Below are 26,001 nucleotides of genomic sequence, written 5' to 3'. Positions count from 1 at the left end.
GTAGGAATATGGGATTAGTGTAGGATTAGTATAAATGGGTGGTTGATGGTCAGCACAGACTCGGCAGGCCGAAGGGCCTGTTTCAGTGCTGTATCTCTAAACTAAACTAAACAGAGCACCTGCAGTGTTTGTCTAGGTAAAATCTCCAATCCTGAAGCTGCAACTCACCATTCTCACACCCTCTGCTGACCAGGATGCGGAGAGCCTGACAGATGGTGAGTCGAAGGTCTGGCCGGTCACTGATGGCCATACCCAGGGTCCTCGCAATACCTTTAAACGCCACTACTGTGTCCGTGGGTTTAGTGCAGAATCCTGGAAGCATAGTCCAAATCTAAATAAAATGAAAACGTTAAAGTGATTAATAAATGGCCTATGGCCTGAGTACAGGGAACACCCAGGAGAAGCGGAGCACCAGTCTTAATGTCGTGAGTAAAGGCAGCAAAGTACCACCCATCACTACACCCAAAGGTCCCTGTGGCACTTGACCATCACTCAAAGGGCAGGTATAGCACAGTGCTAGATCCAGAGTAAAGTTCCCTCTACACTGTCGCCACCAAACACTCCGAGGACAGGTAGAGCACGGAGGTTAGATACAGAGTAAAGCTCCCTCTACACTGTCGCCACCAAACACTCCCAGGACAGGTACAGCACGGGGTTAAAAAAATAAATAAATAAATAAATTTTAAAAATGGGGTTACATACAGAGTAAAGCTCCCTCTACACTGTCAAAGAACAAACAAAGAACAGTACAGCACAGGAACAGGCCATTCGGCCCTCCAAGCCTGCGCCGATCTTGATGCCTGCCTAAACTAACACCTTCTGCACTTCCGGGGCCCATATCCCTCTATTCCCTTCCTATTCAAATATTTGTCAAGATGTCTCTTAAACGTCGTTATCGTATCTACTTCCACCACCTCCCCTGGCAGCAAGTTCCACGCACTCACCACCCTATGTGTAAAAAACTTGCCTCGCACATCCCCTCTAAACATGGCCCCTCACACCTTAAACCTATGTCCCCTAGTAACTGACTCTTCCTCCCTGGGAAAAAGCTTCTGACTATCCACTCTGTCCATGCCGCTCATAACTTTGCAAACCTCTATCATGTCGCCCCTCCACCTCCGTCGTTCCAGTGAAAACAATCCGAGTTTTTCCAACCTCTCCTCATAGCTAATGCCCTCCAGACCAGGCAACATCCTGGTAAAACTCCTCTGTACCCTCTCCAAAGCCTCCACGTCCTTCTGGTAGTGTGGCGACCAGAATTGCACGCAATATTCTAAGTGTGGCCTAACTAAGGTTCTGTACAGCTGCAACATGACTTGCCAATTTTTATATTCTATGCCTCGACCGATGAAGGCAAGCATGCCGTATGCCTTCTTGACTACCTTATCCACCTGCGTTGCCACTTTCAGTGACCTGTGGACTTGTACGTCCAGATCTCTCTGCCTGTCAATACTCCCAAGGGTTCTGCCATTTACTGTATACCTCCCACCTGCATTAGACCTTCCAAAATGCATTACCTCACATTTGTCCGGATTAAACTCCATCTGCCATTTCTCCGCCCAAGTCTCCAACCGATCTATACCCTGCTGTATCCTCTGACAATCCTCATCATTATCCGCAACTCCACCAACCTTTGTGTCGTCCGCAAACTTACTAATCAGACCAGCTACATTTTCCTCCAAATCATTTATATATACTACAAACAAGCAAAGGTCCCAGCACTGATCCCTGCGGAACACCACTAGTCACATCCCTCCATTCAGAAAAACACCCATCCACTGTTACCCTCTGTCTTCTGTGACCGAGCCAGTTCTGTATCCATCTTGCCAGCTCACCTCTGATCCCGTGTGACTTCACCTTTTGCACCAGACTGCCATGCGGGACCTGGTCAAAAGCTTTACTAAAGTCCATATAGACAACATCCAACGCCCTTCCCTCATCAATCATCTTTGTCACTTCCTCAAAAAACTCAATCAAATTAGTAAGACACGACCTCCCCTTCACAAAACCATGCTGTCTCTCGCTAATAAGTTCGTTTGTTTCCAAATGGGAGTAAATCCTGTCCCGAAGAATCCTCTCTAATAGTTTCCCTACCACTGAAGTAAGGCTCACCGGCCTATAATTTCCTGGATTATCCTTGCCATCCTTCTTAAACAAAGGAACAACACTGGCTATTCTCCAGTCCTCTGGGACCTCACCTGTAGCCAATGAGGATGCAAAGATTTCTGTCAAGGCCCCAGCAATTTCTTCCCTTGCCTCCCTCAGTATTCTAGGGTAGATCCCATCAGGCCCTGGGGACTTATCTACCTGTCCCATCAAACACTCCCAGGACAGGTACAGCATGGGGTTAGATACAGAGTAAAGCTCCCTCTACACTGTCCCCATCAAACACTCCCGGGACAGGTTCAGCACGGGGTTAGATACAGAGTAAAGCTCCCTCTACACTGTCCCCATCAAATACTCCCAGGTCAGGTACAGCACGGAGTTATATACAGAGTAAAGCTCCCTCTACACTGTCCCCATCAAACACTCCCGGGACAGGTTCAGCACGGGGGTTAGATACAGAGTAAAGCTCCCTCTACACTGTCCCCATCAAACACTCCCAGGACAGGTACAGCACGGAGTTAGATACAGAGTAAAGCTCCCTCTACACTGTCCCCATCAAACACTCCCAGGACAGGTACAACACGGGGGTTAGATACAGAGTAAAGCTCCCTCTACACTGTCCCCATCAAACACTCCCAGGACAGGTCCAGCACGGGGGTTAGATACAGAGTAAAGCTCCCTCTACACTGTCCCCATCAAACACTCCCAGGACAGGTACAGCACGGGGGTTAGATACAGAGTAAAGCTCCCTCTACACTGTCCCCATCAAACACTCCCAGGACAGGTACAGCACGGAGTTAGATACAGAGTAAAGCTCCCTCTACACTGTCCGCATCAAACACTCCCAGGACAGGTACAGCACGGGGTTAGATCCAGAGTAAAGCTCCCTCTACACTATCCCATCAAACACTCCCAGGGAGTCTAAATATCTTAGAATAGAATCATAGAATGGTTACACCATTGGACACCATTCAGCCTCCTGTGTCTGTGCCAGCATCTCTAAGAGCTACTCAGCTAGTCCCACCTGCCCCACCTATTCACCATAGCCCTCAAAATTTTTATCATTCAGTTAATTATCTAATTCCCTTTTGAAAGCCATGATTGAATCTGCCTCCACCACACTCTCACACAGTGCATTCCAGACCCTAACTACTCGCAGCATAAAAAAGGTTTTCCTCATGCCAATCACCTTAATATAGTCATACTCACCGAATCATACCTTACAGCCAATATCCCAGACTCCTCCATCACCATCCCTGGGTATGTCCTGTCTCATAGGACGGCTGATTACCACCTACCGCCCCTCCCCTCAACTGACCAATCAGTGCTCCACCATGTTGAACACCACTTGGAAGAAGCACTAAGCAGCAAGGGAACAGAATGTACTCTGGGTGGGAGATTTCAGTGTCCGTCACTCAGAGTGGCTCATCAACATGACGATTGACTTAACTCTTACCACTGTGTTAAATGGGATAGATTCAGAACAGATCTAGCAACTCAAAACTGGGCATCCATGAGGTGCTGTGGGCCATCAGCAGCAGCAAAACTGTATTCAACCACAATCTGTAACCTCATGGCCCAGCATATGCCCCACTCTACCATGACCATCAAGCCAGGGGACCAACCTTGGTTCAATGAAGAGTACAGGAGGGCATGCCAGGAGCAGCACCAGGCATACCTCAAAATGAGATGAAAACCCGGTGACGCTACAACACAGGACTACTTGCATGCTAAACCAGCAGAAACAACATGCTGTAGACAGAGCTAAGCGATCCCACAACCAACAGATCAGATCTAAGCTCTGCAGTCCTGCCACATCAAGTTGTGAATGGTGGTGGACAATTAAACATCAAAACAGAGCAGGTGGCTCCACAAATATTCCCATCCTCAATGATGGTGGAGCCCAGCATGTCAGTGCAAAATACAATTGCAAACATCTTCAGCCACAAGTGCCAAGTGCTTGATCCATCTCAGCCTCGTCCTGAGGTCCTCAGCATCACAGATGCCAGTCTTCAGCCAATTTGATTCACTCCGCGTGATATCAAGAAACGGCTGAAGGCACTGGATACTGCAAAGTCTATGGGCCCTGACAACATTCCAGCAGCAGTACTGAAGACCTGTGCTCCAGAACTGGCCGTGCCCCTAGCCAAGCTGTTCCAGCACAGCAACAATGCTGGCATCTACCCAGCAATGTGGAAAATTCCCCCAGGTATATCCTGTCGACAAAAAGCAGGTCAAATCCAACCCGGCCAATTACCGCCACATCAGTCAACTCTCAATCATCAGCAAAGTGATGCATGGTGTCACCGATAGTGCAACCAAGCAGCACTTAAACAACAATAACCTGCTCAGTGATGCTCAGTTTGGGTTCCACCAGGGCCACTCGGCTCCAGACCTCATTACAGCCTTGGTCCAAAGATGGACAGAAGTATCGAATTCCAGAGGTAAGGCGAGGGTGATTCCCCTTGACATCAAGGCAGCATATGACCTATTGTGGCATCAAGGAGCCCTAGCAAAGTTTTAATCAAAGGGAATCGGGGAAAATCTCTACAGCAGCAGGAGTCATACTTCGTACAAAGAAAGATGGCTGTGGTTGTTGGAGGCCAATCATTTCTGCCTCAGGACATCAATGCAGGAGTTTCTCAGGGTCGTGCCCTCAGCCTAACCATCTTTAGCTTCTTCATTAATGACCTACCCTCCAACACAAGGACAGAAGTGGGGACATTCACTGATGAATGCACAGTGTTCAGTTCCATCCTCAACAAGATAATGAAGCAGTTCATGCCCACATACAGCAAGAGCTGGAAAACATCCAGGCTTGGGCTAATGAGTGGCAAGTAACATTCACACCACATAAGTGCCAAGCAATGTGACCATCACAAACAAGAGAGAACCTAATCGTCTCCCCTCAACATTCAATGGCATTATCATCGCTGGATCACCCACTATCAACATCCTGAACTGGACCAGCCACATTAATACTGTGGCTACAAGAGCAGGTCAGAGGCTGGGAATTCTGCGGTGAGTAACTCACCTTCCAACTGCCTAAAGCCGGTCCACCATCTATAAAGCACAAGTGAGGAGTGTGATGGAATACTCCACACTTGCCTGAATGGGTGCAACTCCAACAACACTAAAGAAGCTCGACACCATTGAGAAAAAAGCAGGCCGCTTGATCCATCACCTTCAACATTCACTCCCTCCACCACTGACGCACAGTGGCAGCAGTGTGTACCATCTACAAATGCACTGTGGCAACACACCAAGGGTCCTTAGACAGCACTTTCCAAACCTGTGACCTCTACCACCTCAAGGGCAGCAAATACATGGGAACACCACCACCTGCAAGTTCCCCTCCAAGTCACACACCATCCTGACTTGGAACTATATCGCCGTTCCTTCACTGTCGCTGGGTCAAAATCCTGGAACTCCCTTCCTAACAGCACTGTGGGTATACCTACCCCAAATGGACTGCAGCGGTTCAAGAAGGCAGCTCACCACCACCTTCTCAAGGGCAATTACGGATGGGCAATAAATGATGTCCACAATCCCCGAGCAAACAAAAAAAAAGTCCCTCCCTTTCGATATTAATTCATGGCTCTCACTAGGTCCACCTGCTGGGCCTTACCTGCCACTGCAACGTCTCATAAATTTTAGCTTCAAGGGGCCGGCCAGACTGAGCAAGTTCAAGAGCTACAGAGAGAAAGAGAATCAGCTCAGTACCCGAACACAGGCTGGAACCGAGAGCAAAGCCAGAATTCCCCATTCTCTCACCGCCCACTGCCTTCCCCACTCCCCTTCCACCCCCTCACCCTGCATGATACCTCTGTTCTTGAGATTCGCTGCCAAAGGCAGGAAGTATTGGTTGAAGAAGCCAAGCTTTGTGTTTTTTACGTGGTCTCGGATCACGGGAACGAGCCAGCTCCGAGGGAAGTCGAATCTCTCCCTAAAATAAAAGACATGTCAGATGGAGCTATTCAGTAGGTACAACACAAACACCGTTCGAACTCCAAATATTACAGACACCAGGCAGCTGCGGTCTGCAGAACAGACCCTTACCCCCAGCACACGCCTCCCCGCACCCCCCCACCAGTCTTCCCCAGCTCCCCGCCAGCACACAAATGCCTGAGGCCTCACCCCACCCCCCCCCTCCACTGGATACAGTGTTGCTTCTGGAATTGCTGCAGATGGAACACAATTGTCACTCGTACAACCTAAAGGAACACAAAAACAGGAGGCCATTCAGCCCCTCGATCCTGTTACACAGGAACAGCAGGAGGCCATTCAGCCCCTTGATCCTGTTACACAGGAACAGCAGGAGGCCATTCAGCCCCTCGAGCCTGTTACACAGGAACAGGAGGAGGCCATTCAGCCCCTCGAGCCTGTTACACAGGAACAGGAGGAGGCCATTCAGCCCCTTGATCCTGTTACACAGGAACAGCAGGAGGCCATTCAGCCCCTCGAGCCTGTTACACAGGAACAGGAGGAGGCCATTCAGCCCCTTGATCCTGTTACACAGGAACAGCAGGAGGCCATTCAGCCCCTTGATCCTGTTACACAGGAACAGCAGGAGGCCATTCAGCCCCTCGAGCCTGTTACACAGGAACAGGAGGAGGCCATTCAGCCCCTTGATCCTGTTACACAGGAATAGCAGGAGGCCATTCAGCCCCTCGAGCCTGTTACACAGGAACAGGAGGAGGCCATTCAGCCCCTCGAGCCTGTTACACAGGAACAGAAGGAGGCCATTCAGCCCCTCAAGCCTGTCCTGCCACTCAATTAAATTATGCCTGATTTGTACCTCAACCCGATTTACCTCTGAACCAGATCCCGAATACCTTTACACAACAATCTCATACCTCAGTTAGAGTATGGAGACTTCACATCTACGAGGACGCTTGCTTAGCAAACGTGTTTATATTCTGTAATCGCCTTCTGTATTTACGTGAGGAATTGCAGGGAAATGGCAAGAATGGACAAAGAATGAATGGAGAGTGAGTGTCTGATCAGTGGTTAAATGCCCATGACCAAAGCTTCTTCAGGTATTTGAAAAGGAAAAGATTAGCAAGGACAAATGTGGGTCCATCACAGTCGGAGACAGGAGAATTTATAATGGAGAAACTAAACAATTACTTTGTGTCTGTCTTCATGGAGGAAGATACAGAACATCTCCCAGAAATATGAGGGAACCAAAGGACTTGTGAAAATGAGAAACTGAGAGAAATTAGTATTAATAAAGAGGTAGTACTCAGAAAAATTAATTGGATTGACAGTTAATAAATCCCCTGGACCAGATGGTCTACATCCCAGTGTGTTAAAGGGAAATTATGTTTGACAAATTTATCGGAGTTCTTTGAGGATGTTACTTGCAGCATAGATAAAGGAGAACCAGTGAATGTGGTGTCCTTGGATATTTTCAGAAGGCTTTTGATAAAGCCTCCACAGGAGGGCGGTTAACAAAATTAAAGCACATGGGATAGGAGGTAATATACTGGCATGGATTAAGGATTGGTTAACAGGCAGAAAACAGAGAGTAGGAATAAACAGGTCATTCTTGCGTTGGTAGGCTGTGACTAATGGGGCACTGCAAAGATCAGTACTTGGGTCCCAGCTGTTCACAATATATATCAATGATTTGGATGTGGGGACCAAATGTAATATTTCCAAGTTTGTGGATGACACAAAACTAGGTGGGAGTTTGTGTTGTGAGAAAGATGCAAAGTGGCTTCAAGGGGATTTGGACAGACTTAGTGGAATATAATGTGGAAAAATGTGAGGTTATCCACTTTGGTAGGAGGAATAGATGTGCAGAGTATTTCTTAAATGGTAAGAGATTAGAAAGTGTAGATGTACAAAGGGACCTGGGTGTCCTTGTCAATAAGTCACTGAAAGCTAACATGCAGGTGCAGCAAGCAATTAGGAAGCAAATGGTATGTTAGCCTTTCTCGCAAGAGGATTTGAGCACAGGAGTAGTGAAGTCTTGCTTCAATTATATAGAACCTTGGTTAGACCGCACCTGGAGTACTGTGTGCAGTTTTGGTCCCCTTACCTGAGGAAGGATATTATTGCCATAGAGGGAGTGCAACGAATGTTCACCAGACTTGTTCCTGGGATGGTGGGACTGTCCTATGATGAGAGATTGGGGAAACTGGGCCTGTATTCTCTGGCGTTTCGAAGAATGAGAGGTGATCTCATTGAAATCTACAAAATACTTAAAGGGATAGACAGGGTAGATGCAGCTAAGATGTTTCCCCTGTTTGGGGAGTCTAGAACCAGGGGACACAATTTCAAAATAAAGGCCCTTAGGACAGAGATGAGGAGAAATTTCTTTACTCAGAGGGTTGTGAATCTTTGGAATTCTCTACGCCAGAGGGCTGTGGAAACTCAGCCATTGAGTATGTTTAAAGCAGAGATTGACAGATTTCTAAATACCAATGTCTTAAAGGGATATGGGGATAGTCTAGGAAAAAGGCACTGAAGTTGTTGATCAGCCATGATCATATTGACTGGCAGAGCAGGCTTTATAGGCTGACTGGCCTATTCCTGCTCCTATGTTCCTATGAAACCTGCTGTCCTTACCTGGTCTGGACTACATGTGACTCCAGACCCAAAGCAATGTGATTGACTCTTAAATGCCCTCTGAAATGGCCTAGCAAGCCACTCAGTTGTATCAAACTACTACAAAGTCAACAAGGAATGAAATTGGATGGACCACTCGGCATCAGCCTAGACACCAGACACGACCAGGACAAACCCAGGCCTGTCGACCCTGCAAAGTCCTCCTTACTAACATTTGGGGGCTTGTGCCAAAGTTGGGAAAGCTGCCCCACAGACTAGTCAAGCAACATCCTGACATAGTCATACTCACTGAATCACACCATATAGACAATGTCCCAGACACCACCATCACCATCCCTGGGTATATTCTGTTCCGTTGGCAGAACAGCATAGCAGAGGTGGCGGCACATTAGTATACAGTCGGGAGGGAGTTTCCCTCGGAGTCCTCAACATTAACTCTGGCACCAGGTCAAACATGGACAAGGAAACCTCCTGCTGATTACCACCTACTGCCCTCCCTCAGCTGATGAGTCATTATTCCTCCATGTTGAACACCACTTGGAGGAAGCACTGAGGGTGGCAACGGCACAGAATGTACTCTGGGTGAGGACTTCAATGTCCATCACCAAGAGTGGTTCGGTAGCACCACTACTGACTGAGCTGGCAGAGTCCTAAAGGACATATCTGCCAGATTGGGTCTGCGGCAGGTGGTGAGGGAACCAACAAAAGGGAAAAACATACTTGACCTCGTCCTCACCCATCTGTCTGCCGCAGATGCATCGTCCATGAAAGTATTGGTAGGAGTGACCATCGCACAGTCCATGCGGAGACAAAGTCCCGCCTTCACATTGAGGATACCCTCCATCGTGTTGTGTGGCACAACCACTGTGCTAAATGGGATAGATTTTGAATGATCTAGCAATGCAAAACTGGGCATCCATGAGGCGCTGTGGACCATCAGCAGCAGCAGAATTGTACTCATGTGCAATCAGTAACCTCATGGCCCGGCATATCCCCCACTCTACCATTACAATCAATCTGGGGACCAACCCTGGTTCAACGAAGAGTGCAGGAGGGCATGCCAGGAGCAGCACCAGGCATACCTCAAAATGAGGTCTCAACCTGGTAAGACTACAACACAAGACTACTTGCGTGCCAAACAGCGCAAGCAGCATGCGATAGACAGAGCTGAGTGATCCCACAACCAACAGATCAGATCTATGCTCTGTAGTCCTGCCACAAGTCGTGAATGGTGATGGACAATTAACAAACTGGAACAGCAGGCTCCACAAATATCCCCATCCTCAATGATGGGGGAGCCCAGCACATCAGTGTGAAAGATCAGGCAGAAGCATATGCAACAATCTTCAGCCAGAAATGCTGAGTGGATGATCCATCTCAGCCTCTTCCTGAAGTCCCCAGCATCACACGTGCCAGTCTTCAGTCAATTTAATTCACTCCACTGAAGGCACTGGATACTGCAAAGGCTATGGGTCCTGACAACATTCCAACAACAGTACTGAAGACCTGTGCTCCAGAACTTGCCGTGCCCCTAGCCAAGCTGCTCCAGTACAGCTACAACACTGGCATCTACCAAGCAATGTGGAAAATTGCCCAAATATGCCCTGTACACAAAAAGCAGGACAAATCTAACCCGGCCAATTACTGCCCCATCAGTCTACTCTCAATCATCAGTAAAGTGATGGAAGGGGTCATTCACAGTGCTATCACGCGGCACTTGCTTAACAATAGCCTGCTCACTGATGCTCAGTTTGGGTTCTGCCGGGGCCACTCAGCTCCTGACCTCATTACAGCCTTGGTCCAAACATGGACAAAAGAGCTGAACTCAAGAGGTGAGGTGAGAGTGACTGCCCTTGACATTAAGGCAGCATTTGACTGGGTACGGCATCAAGCAGCCCGAGCAAAACTGAAGTCAATGGGAATCAGGGGGAAAACTCTCCACTGGTTGGAGTCATACCTAGCCCAAAGGAAAATGGTTGTAGTTGTTGGAGGTCTATCAACTCAGCTCCAGGACATCATTGCAGGAGTTCCTCAGAGTAGTGTCCTAGGCCCAACCATCTTCAGCTGCTTCATCAATGACCTTCCTTCAATCATAAGGTCAGAAGTGAAGGTCAAAGAGAAGGACTTCGTGGACGATGAGCTGAGGGAAGGGAGTGTAGATAGTCTCAGTCAACTCATTATCAAAAAGGAGGTGGTGTTGGGTGTCTTGCAAAGCATTGAGGGAGATAAGTCCCCAGGGCCTGATGGGATGTACCCCAGAATACTAAGGGAGGCAAGGGAAGAAATTGCTGGGGCCTTGACAGAAATCTTTGCATCCTCATTGGCTGCAGGTGAGGTCCCAGAGGACCGGAGAATAGCCAATGTTGTTCCTTTGTTTAAGAAGGGTGGCAAGGATAATCCAGGAAATTATAGGGCGGTGAGCCTTACATCAGTGGTAGGGAAATTATTAGAGAGGATTCTTCGGGACAGGATTTACTCCCATTTGGAAACAAACAAACTTATTAGCGAGAGGCAGCATGGTTTTGTGAAGGGGAGGTCGTGTCTCACTAATTTGATTGAGTTTTTTGAGGAAGTGACAAAGATGATTGATGAAGGAAGGGCAGTGCATGTTATCTATATGGACTTCAGTAAAGCCTTTGACAAGGTCCCTCATGGCAGACTGGTACAAAAGGTGAAGTCACACGGGATCAGAGGTGAGCTGGCAAGATGGATATAGAACTGGCTCGGTCATAGAAGACAGAGGATAGCAGTGGAAGGGTGCTTTTCGGAATGGAGGGATGTGACTAGTGGTGTTCCGCAGGGATCAGTGCTGGGACCTTTGCTGTTTGTAGTATATATAAATGATTTGGAGGAAAATGTAGCTGGTCTGATTAGTAAGTTTGCGGACGACACCAAGGTTGGTGGAGTCGCGGATAGTGATGAGGATTGTCAGAGGATACAGCAGGATATAGATCGGTTGGAGACTTGGGCGGAGAAATGGCAGATGGAGTTTAATCCGGACAAATGCGAGGTAATGCATTTTGAAAGATCTAATGCAGGTGGGAAGTATACAGTAAATGGCAGAACCCTTAGGAGTATTGACAGGCAGAGAGATCTGGGCGTACAGGTCCACAGGTCATTGAAAGTGGCAACGCAGGTGGATAAGGTAGTCAAGAAGGCATGCTTGCCTTCTTCGGTCGAGGCATAGAGTATAAAAATTGGCAAGTAATGCTGCAGCTGTACAGAACTTTAGTTAGGCCACACTTAGAATATTGCGTGCAATTCTGGTCGCCACACTACCAGAAGGACGTGGAGGCTTTGGAGAGGGTACAGAAGAGGTTTACCAGGATGTTGCCTGCTCCGGAGGGCATTAGCTATGAGGAGAGGTTGGATAAACTCGGATTGTTTTCACTGGAACGACGGAGGTGGAGGGGCGACATGATAGAGGTTTACAAAGTTATGAGCGGCATGGACAGAGTGGATAGTCAGAAGCTTTTTCGCAGGGTGGAAGAGTCAGTTACTAGGGGACATAGGTTTAAGGTGAGAGGGGCAAAGTTTAGAGGGGATGTGCGAGGCACGTTCTTTACACAGAGGGTGGTGAGTGCCTGGAACTTGCTGCCAGGGGAGGTGGTGGAAGCAGGTACGATAATGACGTTTAAGAGGCATCTTGACAAATACATGAATAGGTTGGGAATAGAGAGATACGGTCCCCGGAAGTATAGAAGGTTTTAGTTTAGGCAGGCATCAAGATCGGCGCAGGCTTGGAGGGCCGAATGGCCTGTTCCCGCGCTGTTCTTTGGGGCCGTTAACTGATGATTGCACAATGTTCAGCACCATTCACGACTCCTCAGATACTGAAGCAGTCAGTGTAGAAATGCAGCAAGTCCTGGACAATATCCAGACTTGGGTTGATAAATGGCAAGTAACATTCGCACCACACTAGTGCCAGGCAATGACCATCTCCAACAAGACAGAATCTAACCATCTCCCCTTGACATTCAATGGCAATACCATCGCTGAATTCCCCCACTATCAACATCCTGGGGGGTTACCATTGACCAGAAACTGGAGTAGCCATATAAATACAATGGTTACAAGAACAAGTCAGAGGCTAGGGATCCTGCGGTGAGTAACTCACCTCCTGACTCCCCAAAGCCTACAAGGCACAAGTCAGGAGTGTGATGGAATGCTCTCCACTTGCCTGGATGGGTGCAGCTTCAACAACACTGGAAGTATATCGCCACTCCTACACTGTCGCTGGGTCAAAATCCTAACAGCACTGTGGGTTTATCTACCCGTCATGGACTGCAGCGGCTCAAGGTGGCGGCTCATTAACACCTTCTCAAGGGCAGTTATGGATGGGCAATAAATGCTGTCTGAGCCAGCGACGGCCACATCGTATGAACGAATAAAAAAATATACTGGCATGGATTGAGAATTGGTTAACAGACGATAAACAGAGAGTAGGAATAAATGGGTCATTCTCAGGCTGGCAGGCCGTTACTAGTGGGGTACAGCAATGATGAGTGCTGAGGCCAAGTTGTTCACAATCTATATCAACGATTTGGACGTGGGGACCAAATGCAATATTTCCAAATTTGCTGATCACACAATATCAGATGGGAATGTAAACTGTAAGGAAGACACAAGGAGGCTTAAGGGGACTTGGACAGGCTAAGTGAAGGGCAAGAACATGGCAGATGGAATATAATTTCAATAAGTGTGAAGTTATCCACTTAGGTGGAAAAAACAAAAAGACAGAGTATTTCTCAAATGGTGAGAGGTTTGCAAGTGTCCAAAAAATCTGGGTGTCCTTGTTCATGACTCACTAAAAGTTAGCATGCAGGTGCAACAAGCAATTAGGAAGGCAAATGGTATGTTGGCTTTCATCGCAAGGGGTTTTGAGTACAGGAGTAAATAAGTCTCACTGCAATTGTATAGAGCCTTGGTGAGACCACACTTGGAGCATTGTGCACAGTTTTGGTTTCCTTATCTCAGGCCATAGAGGGAGTGCAATGGAGTTTCGCCAGACTAATTCCTGGAGTGGCAGTAGGGAATCTTCAGGCGTGATGGGGGGCAGGGGGTGTAAAAGAGGAGGTGTTATTGCACTATTGATCAAGGAGTCAATTACTGCAGTAAGGAGGGATGATATCTTAGATGGTTCCTCAAATGAGGCGATATGGGTAGAACTTAAAAACAAAAAGGGGGCAATCACTTGGCTGGGAGTTTACTACAGGCCTCCAAACAGTCAGGGAGAGATCGAGGAGCAGATATGTAGGCAAATTTCAGAGGTGTAAAAATAATAGGGTAATAATAGTTGGAGATCTCAACTTCCCCAATATCAACTGGGATAGTCTTAGTGCAAAAGGCTTAAAGGGGGCGGAATTCTTAAAGTGCATCCAGGGGAGCTTTTTGAGCCAGTATGTAGAAAGTCCTACAAGAGAAGGGGCAGTACTGGACTTAATCTTAGGGAATGAAGCAGGACAAGTGGTAGAAGTGTCAGTGGGGGAGAATTTCGGGGATAGCGACCATAACTCCAAGATTTAAGGTAGTTATGGTAAAGGACAAAGATGGGCCGAAAATAAAGGTTCTGTATTGGGGGAAGGCCGATTTCAATATGATAAAACAGGATCTGGCCAAAGTGGACTGGGAGCAGCTACTTGTAGGAAAGTCTACCTCAGACCAATGGGAGTCATTCAAAGAGGAAATAGTGAGAGTTCAGAGCCAACATGTACCTGTTAAGGTGAAGGATAGGACCAATAAGTCCAGGGAACCCTGGATATCAAGAGATATAGAGGATTGGATAAGGAAAAAAAGGAGGCTTCTGGCAGACTCAGAGCGCTGAAAACAGCAGAGGCACTAGAGGAGTATAGGAAGTGTAGGGGGGTGGGGTAGTTAAAATAATTAGGAGAGCGAAAAGGGAGCATGAAAAAACACAGGTGGACAAGATAAAAGGAAAATCCCAAGGCATTTTATAAGTATATTAAGTGTAAGAGAATAACCAGGGAAAGAGTAGGGCCCCATTAAAGGACCAAAGTGGCAATGTGTGTGTGATGCCGGAGGATGTAGGTGAGGTTTTAAATGATTACTTTTCATCTGTGTTCACTAGGGAGAAGGACAATGTAGAGATCAGGGAGGGGATTGTGATATACTTAAACATATTAGCATTGAAAGGGAGGAGGCTTAAAAGTGGATAAATCCCCAGGCCCAGATGAGATGTATCCCAGGCTGTTATGTGACGCAAAGGAGGAGATTGCAGGGGCTCTGACACAAATTTTCAAATCCTCTCTGACCATAGGAGAGGTACCAGAGGACTGCGAACATGTTACCATTATTCAAGAAGGGTAGTAGGGATAAACCAGGTAATTACAGGCCGGTGAGTCTAACATCAGAGGGTGATGGTCGAGGGTTGTTTTTGAGAGTGGAAGCTTGTGACCACTGGTGTACCACAGGGATCGGTGCTGGGACCCTTGCTGTTTGTAGTGTACATTCATGATTTAGACAGGAATATAGGAGGTATGAAGAATGAGAGGTGATCTCATTAAAACTTACAAAATTCTTAAAAGGCATGTCTGGGTGGATGTAGATAGGATGTTTCCCCTGGCTGGTGAGTCTAGAACCAGGGAACACCGTCTCAGAATAACGAGTGGGCCATTTAAGACTAAGATGAGGAGGAATTTCTTCACTCAGAGGATTGTGAATCTTTGGAATTCTCTACTCCAGAGGGCTGTGGAAGCTCGGTCACTTAGTATGTTTCAAGCAGAGATTGACAGATTTCTACATACCAATTACATAAAGGTATATGGGGATAGTGGGAGAAAAAAAGCATTTAAGTGGTTGATCAGGCATGATCATATTAAATGGCAGAGCAGGTTTGATGGGCAGGGAGAGGGCGACCGGAGGGGGCGGGAGGGCGGCCGGAGGGGGCGGGGAGGTGACGGGGGACAGTGATTGGAGGGGACGGGAGACAGTGATTGGAGGGGACGGGAGACAGTGATTGGAGGGGACGGGAGACAGTGATTGGAGGGGACGGGAGACAGTGATTGGAGGGGACGGGAGACAGTGATTGGAGGGGACGGGAGACAGTGATTGGAGGGGACGGGAGACAGTGATTGGAGGGGACGGGAGACAGTGATTGGAGGGGACGGGAGACAGTGATTGGAGGGGACGGGAGAAGACGGGGGACAGGGATTGGATGGGACGGGGAGGTGACGGGGGACAGTGATTGGATGGGACGGGGGGGTGACGCGGGACAGTGATTGGAGGGGACGGGGAGCTGATGGGGGACAGTGATCGGAGGGGATGAGCGGACAGTGATTGGAGGGGATGGGGAGATGACGGGGGAGGGGGGGGGGGGGGAGAACGGGACAGTGATTACAGGGAATGAGGGGACAGTGATTGGAGGAGGAGGGGAGAGAGTGAGGGCAAGACAGCCTCTCCTTTTGTCAATCACCTTAAATCTGTGTCCCTCTGGTTGCTGACCCTTCAGCCACTGGAAACAGTTTCTCTTTATTTACTTGATCAAAACATTCATGATTTTGAACACCTCTATTAAGTCTCCTCTTAACCTTCTATCCTTTAAGGAGAACAACCCCAGCTTCTTCAGTCTCATCACAGAACTGAACGCTCTCATTCCTGGAAGAACACAAGAAATAGGAGCAGAAGACGACCATTCGGCCCATTGAGCCTGCTCCACCATTCAATACGATCATGGCTGATCTTGGGCTTCAATTCCACTTTCCTGCCCGCTCCCATATCCCTTGATTCCCTGCGAGACCAAAAATCTATCTATCCCAGCCTTAAATATATTCAATGATGGAGCATCCACAACCCTCTGGGGTAGAGAATTCCAAAAATTCACAATCCTTTGAGTGAAGTAATTTCTCCTCATCTCAGTCCTGAATGATTGATCCTTTATCCTGAGACTGTGTCCCCGTGTTCTAGATTCCCTGACCAGTGGGAACAATCTCTCAGTTTCTATCAAGCCCTTTCAGAATCTCGTATGTCTCAATTAGATCTCCTCTCATTCTTCTAAACTCCAGAGAATATAGGCTCAAATTACTCAGCCTTCTGTCATAGGACAACACCCTCATCCCAGGGAGCAATTTAGTAAATCTTCACTGCACCGCCTCCAGTGCAAGTATATCCTTTCTTAAATGTGGAGACCAAAACTGTACCAGTATTCCAGGTGCAGTCTCACCAAAGCCCTGTACAATTTTATGAAGACTTCTTTATTCCGTTACTCCAATCCCCTTGCAATAAAGGCCAACATGCCATTTGCCTTCCTAATAGCCTGCTGCATCTGCATGTTAACTTTGTGCGTTCCTTGTACGAGTACCCCCAAGTCTCTCTGAACATCAACACTTAACAGTTTCACACCTTTTAGAAAATATTCTGCTTTTCTATTTTTACGACCAAAGTGAACAACTTCACATTTCCCTACATTATACTCCATTTGCCATCTTGTTGCCCACTCATTTAACATGTCGATATCGCTTTGTAGCATCCCTACATCCTCCCCACAGGTTACCTTTCCACCAAACTTTGTATCATCAGCAAACTTAGACACATTACTCTCTGTCTCTTCAGCCAAGTCATTAGTATAGAGTGTAAACAGCTGAGGCCCCAGCACTGATCCTTGCGGCACCCCACTATTCAATGCCTGCCAACTTGAAAATGCCCCATTTATGCCCACCCTTTGCTTCCCGTCTGTTAACCAATCCTCTATCCACGCTAATATATTACCCCCAATACCATGAGCCCTTATCTTGCCTAATAATCTTTTATGTGGCACCTTATCGAATGCCTTTTGAAAATCCAGGTATACTACATCTACTGTTCCCCTTTATCTACCCTACTAGTTACATCCTCAAAAAACTCCAATAAATTTTAGATTTAGATTTTTTTAGATTTAGAGATACAGCACTGAAACAGGCCCTTCGGCCCACCGAGTCTGTGCCGACCATTAACCACCCATTTATACTAATCCTACACTAATCCCATATTCCTACCACATCCTCACCTGTCCCTATATTCCCCTACCACCTACCTATACTAGGGCAATTTATAATGGCCAATTTACCTATCAACCTGCAAGTCTTTTATTGTGGGAGGAAACCGGAGCACCCGGAGGAAACCCACGGAGACACAGGGAGAACTTGCAAACTCCACACAGGCAGTACCCAGAATTGAACCCGGGTCGCTGGAGCTGTGAGGCTGCGGTGCTAACCACTGCGCCGACCATTTATATTTATTTTATTTTTTTTATTTATTTTGTCAAACCAAGATCTCTCTTTAGTAAAATCATGCTGACATGTTTTAATCATACTATGCTTTCCCAAGTGCAATGTTAAGACTTCTTTAATAATAGTTTCCGGCATCTTCCCAACGACTGATGTTAGGCTAACTGACCTGCAGTTCCTGTTTTCTTTCTACCTCCTTTCTTGAAAAGCAGCGTAACATTTGCCAACTTCCAATCTGACGGGACCATTCCTGAATCTAAGGAATTCTGGAAAATCATAGCCAGCGCATACACTATCTCTGCAGTTATCTCTTTTAGAACCCTAGGATGTCGGCTATCTGGTCCCAGGGGCTTGTCAGATTTTAGTCCAAGTTTCTCCAATACTTTTTCTCAACTGTTATCAATATCCTTAATTTTCGCAGTCTTTTTAGCCCCTAGGTTACTGCCTATTTCTGGTATGGAACTTGTGTCTTCCACTGCGAAGATAGACGCAAAATATTTGTTCAATGCCTCTGCCATTTCCTCATTCCCCATGATGATTGCTCCTGTCTCTGTCTCTAACGGACCAACGTCTACTTTAGCTACTCTCTTCCTTTTTATGCACTTATAAAAGCTCTCACAATCTGTTGTCATGCTGGGCCCCCATCTGCCAAGACTGAGGCACATTAATTTTGTCATGAACATTGATTTTAAACTGTTACTGGACTATTAACAAACGGTGTTTGGAAGGACAAAGCTGTCATGCCCTGACACTGAACCCACAATGGACTGTTGATCACCAGACATTGAAGGTGGGGGAGCTCGCATTCCAGGTTGACTGCTAAGATGGCCGAATACACAAACAGACATGGTCAAATCAGCTAGTCACATGACTAACCTGCTGGGCAACCTAAGTTTTTTGAATTTGTACCAACAGTTTGGGCAGAAAACTTCTTTCCTCCTGGACTGAGAACACCTCTTGCCTGGCTGCTCCCATCTCGTTCTCACAAAACTGAAGACCCACTGAAGACACATGAACCCCAAGAGAGAAAAGTCTCCTACATGAACAAGGTTTAAGAATAATACTGGGCTCCAATGAAAAGCAAGACTACTTACAAAAGGACTACAGTGAGCTTGAAGAACAGTAAAAACTTGTTTACTTTATTTTTCCTTCTGCTCTTTTCTGTCTTTTTGAAACATAAACAATCCTGAGGCGTGTTGACAGGGTGGATATGGAAAGGATGTTTTCTCTTGTCTAGAATCCCGAACTAGGACTCACTGTTTAAAAATAAGGGATCGTCCATTTAAGACAGAGATGAGGAGAAATCTTTTCTCTCAGAGGATCGTGAGTCTTTGGAATTCTGTTCCTCAAAAGGCGGTGGAAGCAGAGTCTTTGAATATTTTTTAAGGCAGAGATAGATATATTCTTGATAAGCAAGGGGGATGGAAGGTTATTGGGTAGGTGGAAATGTGGAGCAATCAGTTCAGCCATGGACTTATTGAATGGCAGAGCAGGCTTGAAGGGCCGAGTGACCTACTCCAGCTCCTAATTCGTATGTCTCCATTTGCATGTGCGTATTGCATATGCATGCTAGCATGGGGCGCGGCGTGTACCCGTAGGCGTTAACCGAATTAGAGTTTGTTTAAGGTTCAATAAATTTCACTTTTCTTCTTTAAACCAGAGAAAACCTGGTTTTGTGCTCATTTCTTTGCCTTATAATTGAACAAGGGTCCACCAAGGGGCAGCTCAAAACTGTGTTTAAAAAATCAAACCCTGTTACCTTAAGACCAGATGAAGACAGTAAAAGACCTCTAGACACCTTTCTCACCTGGTCGTAACACTGTTTTTATATTTCTGGCTCGTTTACTCTCATTCCATTTTTTCCCCTTTTATCAACTTTTTGGTGGTCCTTTGCTGGTTTCTGAAATACTCCCAATCCTCAGACTTGCTACTATTTTTTGCAATATTGTAAGCCTCTTCTTTTAGTCTAATACTGTCCTTAACTTCCTGAGTGAGCCACGGATGGGTCTTTCTGGACGAGTTTTTATTTTTGAACGGAATGTAGTTTTGTTGAACCCTTTGAATTTTTCTTTAAATGTTTCCCACTGTTCATTTACCGCCATACCTTCCAGTCTATTTACCCAATTAACCTTAGCCAGTTCTCCCCTTATACGTTCGTAATTGGCTTTAAGTTTAAGATTCTTGTTTGTGATTGAAATGTATCAGTTTCAAATTTAACATGAAATTCAATGGTATTATGATCACTAGTTCCCAGTGGATCTTTTACTATGACATTGCTTATCAACCCTGCTTCATTACACAATACAAGATCTAAGATAGCTTTATCCCTAGTCGCTTCTACAACATATTGCTCCTAGAAACGGTCATGAAAGAAGTCTACAAATTCATCTTCTAAACCACTGTTGCCAATTTGATTGTCCCAGTCTATATGCAGATGAAAGTCCCCCACAATTAATACATTACCTTTTTTACATGCTCCAATAATTTCCCATTTAATGCTCTGTCCAATAATATAACTACTGTTAGGGGGCCTGTAAACTACTCCCACCAGTGTTTTCTGACTCCTGCTATTCCTAATTTCCACCCAAACTGATTCGACCTCCTGATCTTCTGAGACCAGATCCCTTCTTATTAATGTCCTTATGTCAACCTTTACTATCAGGGCTACCCCTCCTCCTTTGCCATTCTGTCTGTCTTTCTGAAATATTGTGTACCCTGGAATATTTATTTGCCAACCTTGATTTCCTTGTAACCATGTCTCGGGAATGGCAATTAGATCTAGATCATTTACCTCTATTCGTGCCACGAGTTCATCTATCTTATTACAGATGCTTCGTGCATTCAGATAAAGGAACGTCAATTTCATTTTTTACCTCTATTCCCTGCAATGACTTTATTTGCCAATGTACAATGTTTGTTAAACTCTCTGTCCTTTAGTGATGTGGGAGTTACCCACATCACTATCCTGTTCTGATGCCCTGACCACTCTCTTTGGATTTCTAACGTTCCCTTAAACCGAACTCTTCCTCCCTCTGTTCGTTTAAAGCCCTGTCCACAGCCCTAGTTATGTGATTGGCCAGGGCACTGGTTCCAGCTCGGTTCAAGTGAAGCCCATCCCAACGGAATAGCTCCATTCTGGTACATTTTCTCTGCAAGGCCTTGACATCCTTCCTAAAGTACAGTGCCCAGAATAACACCATACTCCAGCTGGAGCCTAACCAGTGATTTATAAAGGTTTAGCAGAAATTCCTTGCTTGGGTATGCTATTTCTCTATTAATAAAGACTAAGGTCCCATATGCTTTTTTAACAGCCTTCTCAACTTGTCCTTCCACCTTCAAAGGCTTGTTGTACTTACACCTCCAGATCTCTCCAGTCCTGCACCCACTTTTAAATTATATTCTTTAGTTTATATTGCCTCTTCTCATTCTTCCCACCAAATTCTCTATGTTAAATTTCCTCCGCCATGTGTTTGCCCACATCACCAGTCTGTGTCCTCAAAAATAGCTATGGCCCTGGGGAACACCACAAATACTTCCCTCCAGTCTGAAAAACAACTATTCACTGCTTTCTGACTCTTAGCCAATTTTGTTTCCACACTGCCACTGCTCCTTTAATCCTATGGATATTAATTCCATTCCCCAGGAGTACACCACTCACTCGGTGCCATCGATCTGTAGGGGGATCGCCTGTAGAACAGTTTCCGGCCCCATGCTCTCCACTGCCATTCCCACTGCCCATTCCAGCTCCCTGGTGTAGGGGAAATGTGGAGTCTCTCGTAGATCACATAGAGCCTGCAGACACTGAAAACACAGAGAGAGAGAGAGAGAATCAGGATATCATTATCACATTGCAGTTTGTGGAATTCCATTGGCTGCTGCATTTCCTATATTACAGCAGTGAGGAAGGGGGTCTCAAGCTCCCCTTTCGCCCCTTACAAAAGGTCACAGACCTCAAACCTTAACTCTGCTTCTCTCTCTGCAGATGCTGCCAGACTTGAATATTCCCAGCACTTTCTATTTTTATCTTTTTTAACAGTGATTTAACTTACCCCCTCAGTGTGCACTTGCTCCTGTTCCTCTAATATAAATGCAAATGAACCAATCAGACAGGTTTTCTTGAGTTTAAACAAGAAAGATGTAAGTTTATTATCCTTATCACTCTGAACCAGTTAAAATTACTAAAATACACGATGCATCCATGCTCACATTCACACATGAGGCACACACACACACACAAATAGATTACAGAGGGAAAAAAACAAAGTTGAGAGGTTGGAGTAGAGTCCTTAATAAAAACGGAATTTAAACACTGAAGTTCCTAGTTGAATTTGTAGTCTTGAAGTCCTCGCTGGGCCACACACAGTTCAGGTTTGCTTCTCAGATTCCGGAAGGTGGAAAAATCCTTGTCCCCTGATTGCTGTCTGTAAGGATCTGTAGACTTATCTTCCACCAGCTGCATCTTGAGTCTTCTCAGGATCTCTACTGGAGAGAGAGAGGGAGAGGAGAGATGTTCCCTAGTTGGATCTCAGTTACTGTCTGACTTCTGAGACATCACTCAAATCCCCGGAGTGGCCCAAGCAGTCATGTGATGCGACCACCTCTTTGTGTTTGAATCAGCATCTTCCGGAATGATCTTTGAAATTCAAGACTGTTGACATACTTGGTAGGGGAGGTTTGGCTCTTTCCAAGTCAATGGGTGTCGATGGTTTTTGACGACCCCCATTGACAAGGCTTACCCAGATAAGTGAATCAGAGAGCACCCCATTATTCTGGCTAGGCTACGTAATCACATCTGTCTCCAGCCTGATTCTTTAGTTTTTTCATATGCGAGTGGCCATCTTGGTTTCTAGTTGTTCCATTTTAAAAGTTACTCCAGTCAAAATCTCAGGCAAAGTTACACGCAATGAAATTAATATCTCCATTTGGTATGTGGGGTTTCCGTCACAACAGTGACTACATTTCAAAAAGTACTGCATTGGCTGTAAAGCCCTTTGGAATGTACTGAGATCATGAAATATGCTACAGAAATGCAAGTATGGCTCATTTTTTAAAAAACAAATCAGGCTCAGTAACCAGATCTGGCTCACAGTTAGCATGTGCTCCCGGCTAAGCTTTCACCACCTGTCACTGGCCCTGCCCTCTCTCCAGCTTTTTAAAAATTAATTCATGGGAAGTGGGCATCCCTAACTACCCTGGAGAAGGTGGTGCTGAGTTGCCTTCTTGAACTGCTGCAGTCCTTGGGGTGTAGGTACACCAACAGTTCTGTTAGGAAGGGAGTACCAGGATTTTGACCCAGTGACAGTGAAGGAGCAACGATATAGTTCCAAATCAGGATGATGTGTGGCTCAGAGGGGAACTTGCAGGTGGTGGTGTTCCCATGCATCTGCTGCCCTTGTCCTTCTAGGTAGGAGAGGTTGCGAGTTTGGTAGGTGCTGTCGAAGGAGCCTTGGCGAGTTGGTGGAATTAGATTGGGCAGCTAGTTTTTTCGGCCGGCACGGACACAATGGGCTGAATGGCCGCCTTCTGTGCTGTAATTTTTTTATGGTTCTATGGCATCTTGTGGATGGTACACACTGCTGCCATTGTGCGTCGGTGGCGAAGGGAGTGAAAGTTAAAGGTGGTGGATGGGGTGACAATCAAGCAGGCTGCTTTGTCCTGGATGGTGTTGAGCTTCTTGAATGTTGTTGGAGTTGCACCCATCCAGGCAAGTGGAGAGTATTCCATCACACTCCTGACTTGTGCTTTGTAGATGGTGGGCAGGCATTGGGGAGTCAGGAGGTGAGTTACTCGCTGCAGAATTCCCAGCCTCTAACCTACTCTTGTAGCCATAGCATTTATATGGTTGTTCCAGTTCAATTTCTAGTTGATAGTGGGGGATTCAGCAATGGTAATGCCATTGAGCATCAAGGGGAGATGGTTAGATTCTCTCGTTACATATGAACATACGAATTCGGAGTAGGCCACTTGGTCCCTCGACCCTGCTCCGCCATTCAATAAGATCATGGCTGATCTGATCGTAACCTCAACTCCACATTCCCACCTACCCCCAATAACCTTTCACCCCTTTGCTTAACAAGTATCTTTCTACCTCTATTTGAGATCGTCATTGCCTGGCACTTGTGTGGCACGAATGTTACTTGCTACTCATTAGCCCAAGCCTGGATTTTGTCCAGGTCTTGCTGCATCTGGACACGGGCTGCTTCATTATCTGAGGAGTCACGAATGGTGCTGAGCAATCATCAGCGAACATCCCCACTACTGACCTTATGACTGAAGGAAGGTCATTGATGAAGCAGCTGAAGATGGTTGGGCCTAGGGCACGACCCTGAAGAACTCCTGCAGTGATGTCCTGGGACTGAGATGATTGACCTCCAACAACCAGACCCATCTTCCTTTGTGCTCGGCATGACTCCAACCAGGGGAGAGTTTTGCCCTATTTCCACTGACTTCAGTTTTGCTAGGGCTCCTTGATACCATACTCGGTCATGTGCTGCTTTGTTGTCAAGGGCAGTCACTCTCACATCACCTCTGAAGTTCTGCTCTTTTGTCCATGTTTGGACAAAGGCTGTAATGAGGTCAGCAGCTGAGTGGCCCTGGAGGAACCAAAACTGGAGTGTCACTGAGCAGGTTATTGCTGAGCAAGTGCTGCTTGATAGCCCTGTCGACGACCCCTTCTATCACACTACTGATTATCGGGAGTAGACTGATAGGGCGGTAATTGGCTGGGTTGGATTTGTTCTGCTTTTTGTGCACAAGACACACCTGGTCAATTTTCTACATTGCTGGGTAGATGCCAGTGTTGTAGCTGTACTGGAACAGCTTGGCTAGGGGCATGGCTAGTTCTGGAGTACAAGTCTTCAGTAATATTGCCAGAATGTTGTCAGGGCCCGTGCCTTTGCAGCCATTTCTTGTGCAGTGAATCAGATTGGCTGAAGACTGCCTTCTGTGATGCTGGGGACTTCAGGAGGAGGCCAAGATGGATCACCCACTTGGCACTTCAGGCTGAAGATGCATGCAAATGCTTCAGCCTTGTCTTTTGCATGGATGTGCTGAAGTCCCCTGTGGGAATATTTGTGGAGCCTCCTCCTCCTGTTAGAACATAGAACAGTACAGCACAGTACAGGCCCTTTGGCCCACGATGTTGTGCCGAACCTTTAACCTACTCTAGGATCAAACTACCTACATACCCTTCATACTACTATCATCCATGTACCTATCCAAGAGTCGCTTAAATGCCCCTAATGTATCTGCTTCTACTACCACCGCTGGCAGCGCATTCCACGCACCCACCACTCTCTGTGTAAAGAACCTACCTCTGACATCTCCCCGAAACCTTCCTCCAATCACCTTAAAATTATGCCCCCTGGTGATAGCCCTTTCCACCCTGGGAAAAAGTCTCTGACTATCCACTCTATCTATGCCTCTCATCATCTTGTACCCCTCGATCAAGTCACCTCTCATCCTTCTACGCTCCAATGAGAAAAACCCTAGCTCCCTCAACCTTTCTTTGTAAGACATGCCCTCCAGTCCAGGCAGCATCCTGGTAAATCTCCTCTGCACCCTCTCTAAAGCTTCCACATCCTTCCTATAATGAGGCAACCAGAACTGAACACAATATTCCAAGTGTGGTCTAACCAGGGCTTTATAGAGCTGCAGCATAACCTCGCGGCTCTTAAACTCAATCCCCCTGTTAATGAAAGTCAACACACCATACGCTTTCTTAACAACCCTATCAACTTGGGTGGCAACTTAGAGCGATCTATGGACATGGACCCCAAGATCCCTCTATTCCTCCACACTACCAAGAATCCTGTCTTTAAGCCTGTATTCTGCATTCAAATTCAACCTTCCAAAATGAATCACTTCACAATTTTCCAGGTTGAACTTCATCTGCCACTTCTCAGCCCAGCTCTGCATCCTGTCAATGTCCCGTTGCAACCTACAACAGCCTTCCACACTATCCACAACTCCAGCAACCTTCGTATCATCGGCAAACTTGCTAACCCAGCCTTCCACTTCCTCATCCAAGTCATTTATAAAAATCACAAAGAGCAGAGGTCCCAGAACAGATCCCTGCGGAACACCACTGGTCACCGAG

The 26,001-nt window shown here is 46.5% G+C and overlaps 1 protein-coding gene across 1 annotated transcript in view; it reads right to left on the bottom strand.

Annotated features, from left to right (window-relative positions):
- The window catches only part of rrp12 (ribosomal RNA processing 12 homolog), a 103,405-nt gene that overhangs the window by 35,097 nt on the left and 42,307 nt on the right, over nt 1–26,001 (bottom strand). The window contains exons 14-17 of the mRNA XM_068053245.1: nt 21,562–21,704; nt 5,931–6,052; nt 5,735–5,799; nt 169–331 (exon numbers count right to left, since the gene is read on the bottom strand). Of these exons, the coding sequence (XP_067909346.1) occupies nt 169–331; nt 5,735–5,799; nt 5,931–6,052; nt 21,562–21,704 (493 nt within the window). The remainder of the gene's footprint in view (nt 1–168; nt 332–5,734; nt 5,800–5,930; nt 6,053–21,561; nt 21,705–26,001) is intronic.

Source organism: Heterodontus francisci, chromosome 20 (assembly GCF_036365525.1).
Source record: "Heterodontus francisci isolate sHetFra1 chromosome 20, sHetFra1.hap1, whole genome shotgun sequence".
Taxonomy (NCBI): Eukaryota; Metazoa; Chordata; class Chondrichthyes; order Heterodontiformes; family Heterodontidae; genus Heterodontus; species Heterodontus francisci.
Note: the sequence above shows the minus strand (reverse complement) of the source record. Positions and strands in the feature narration are given on the sequence as shown.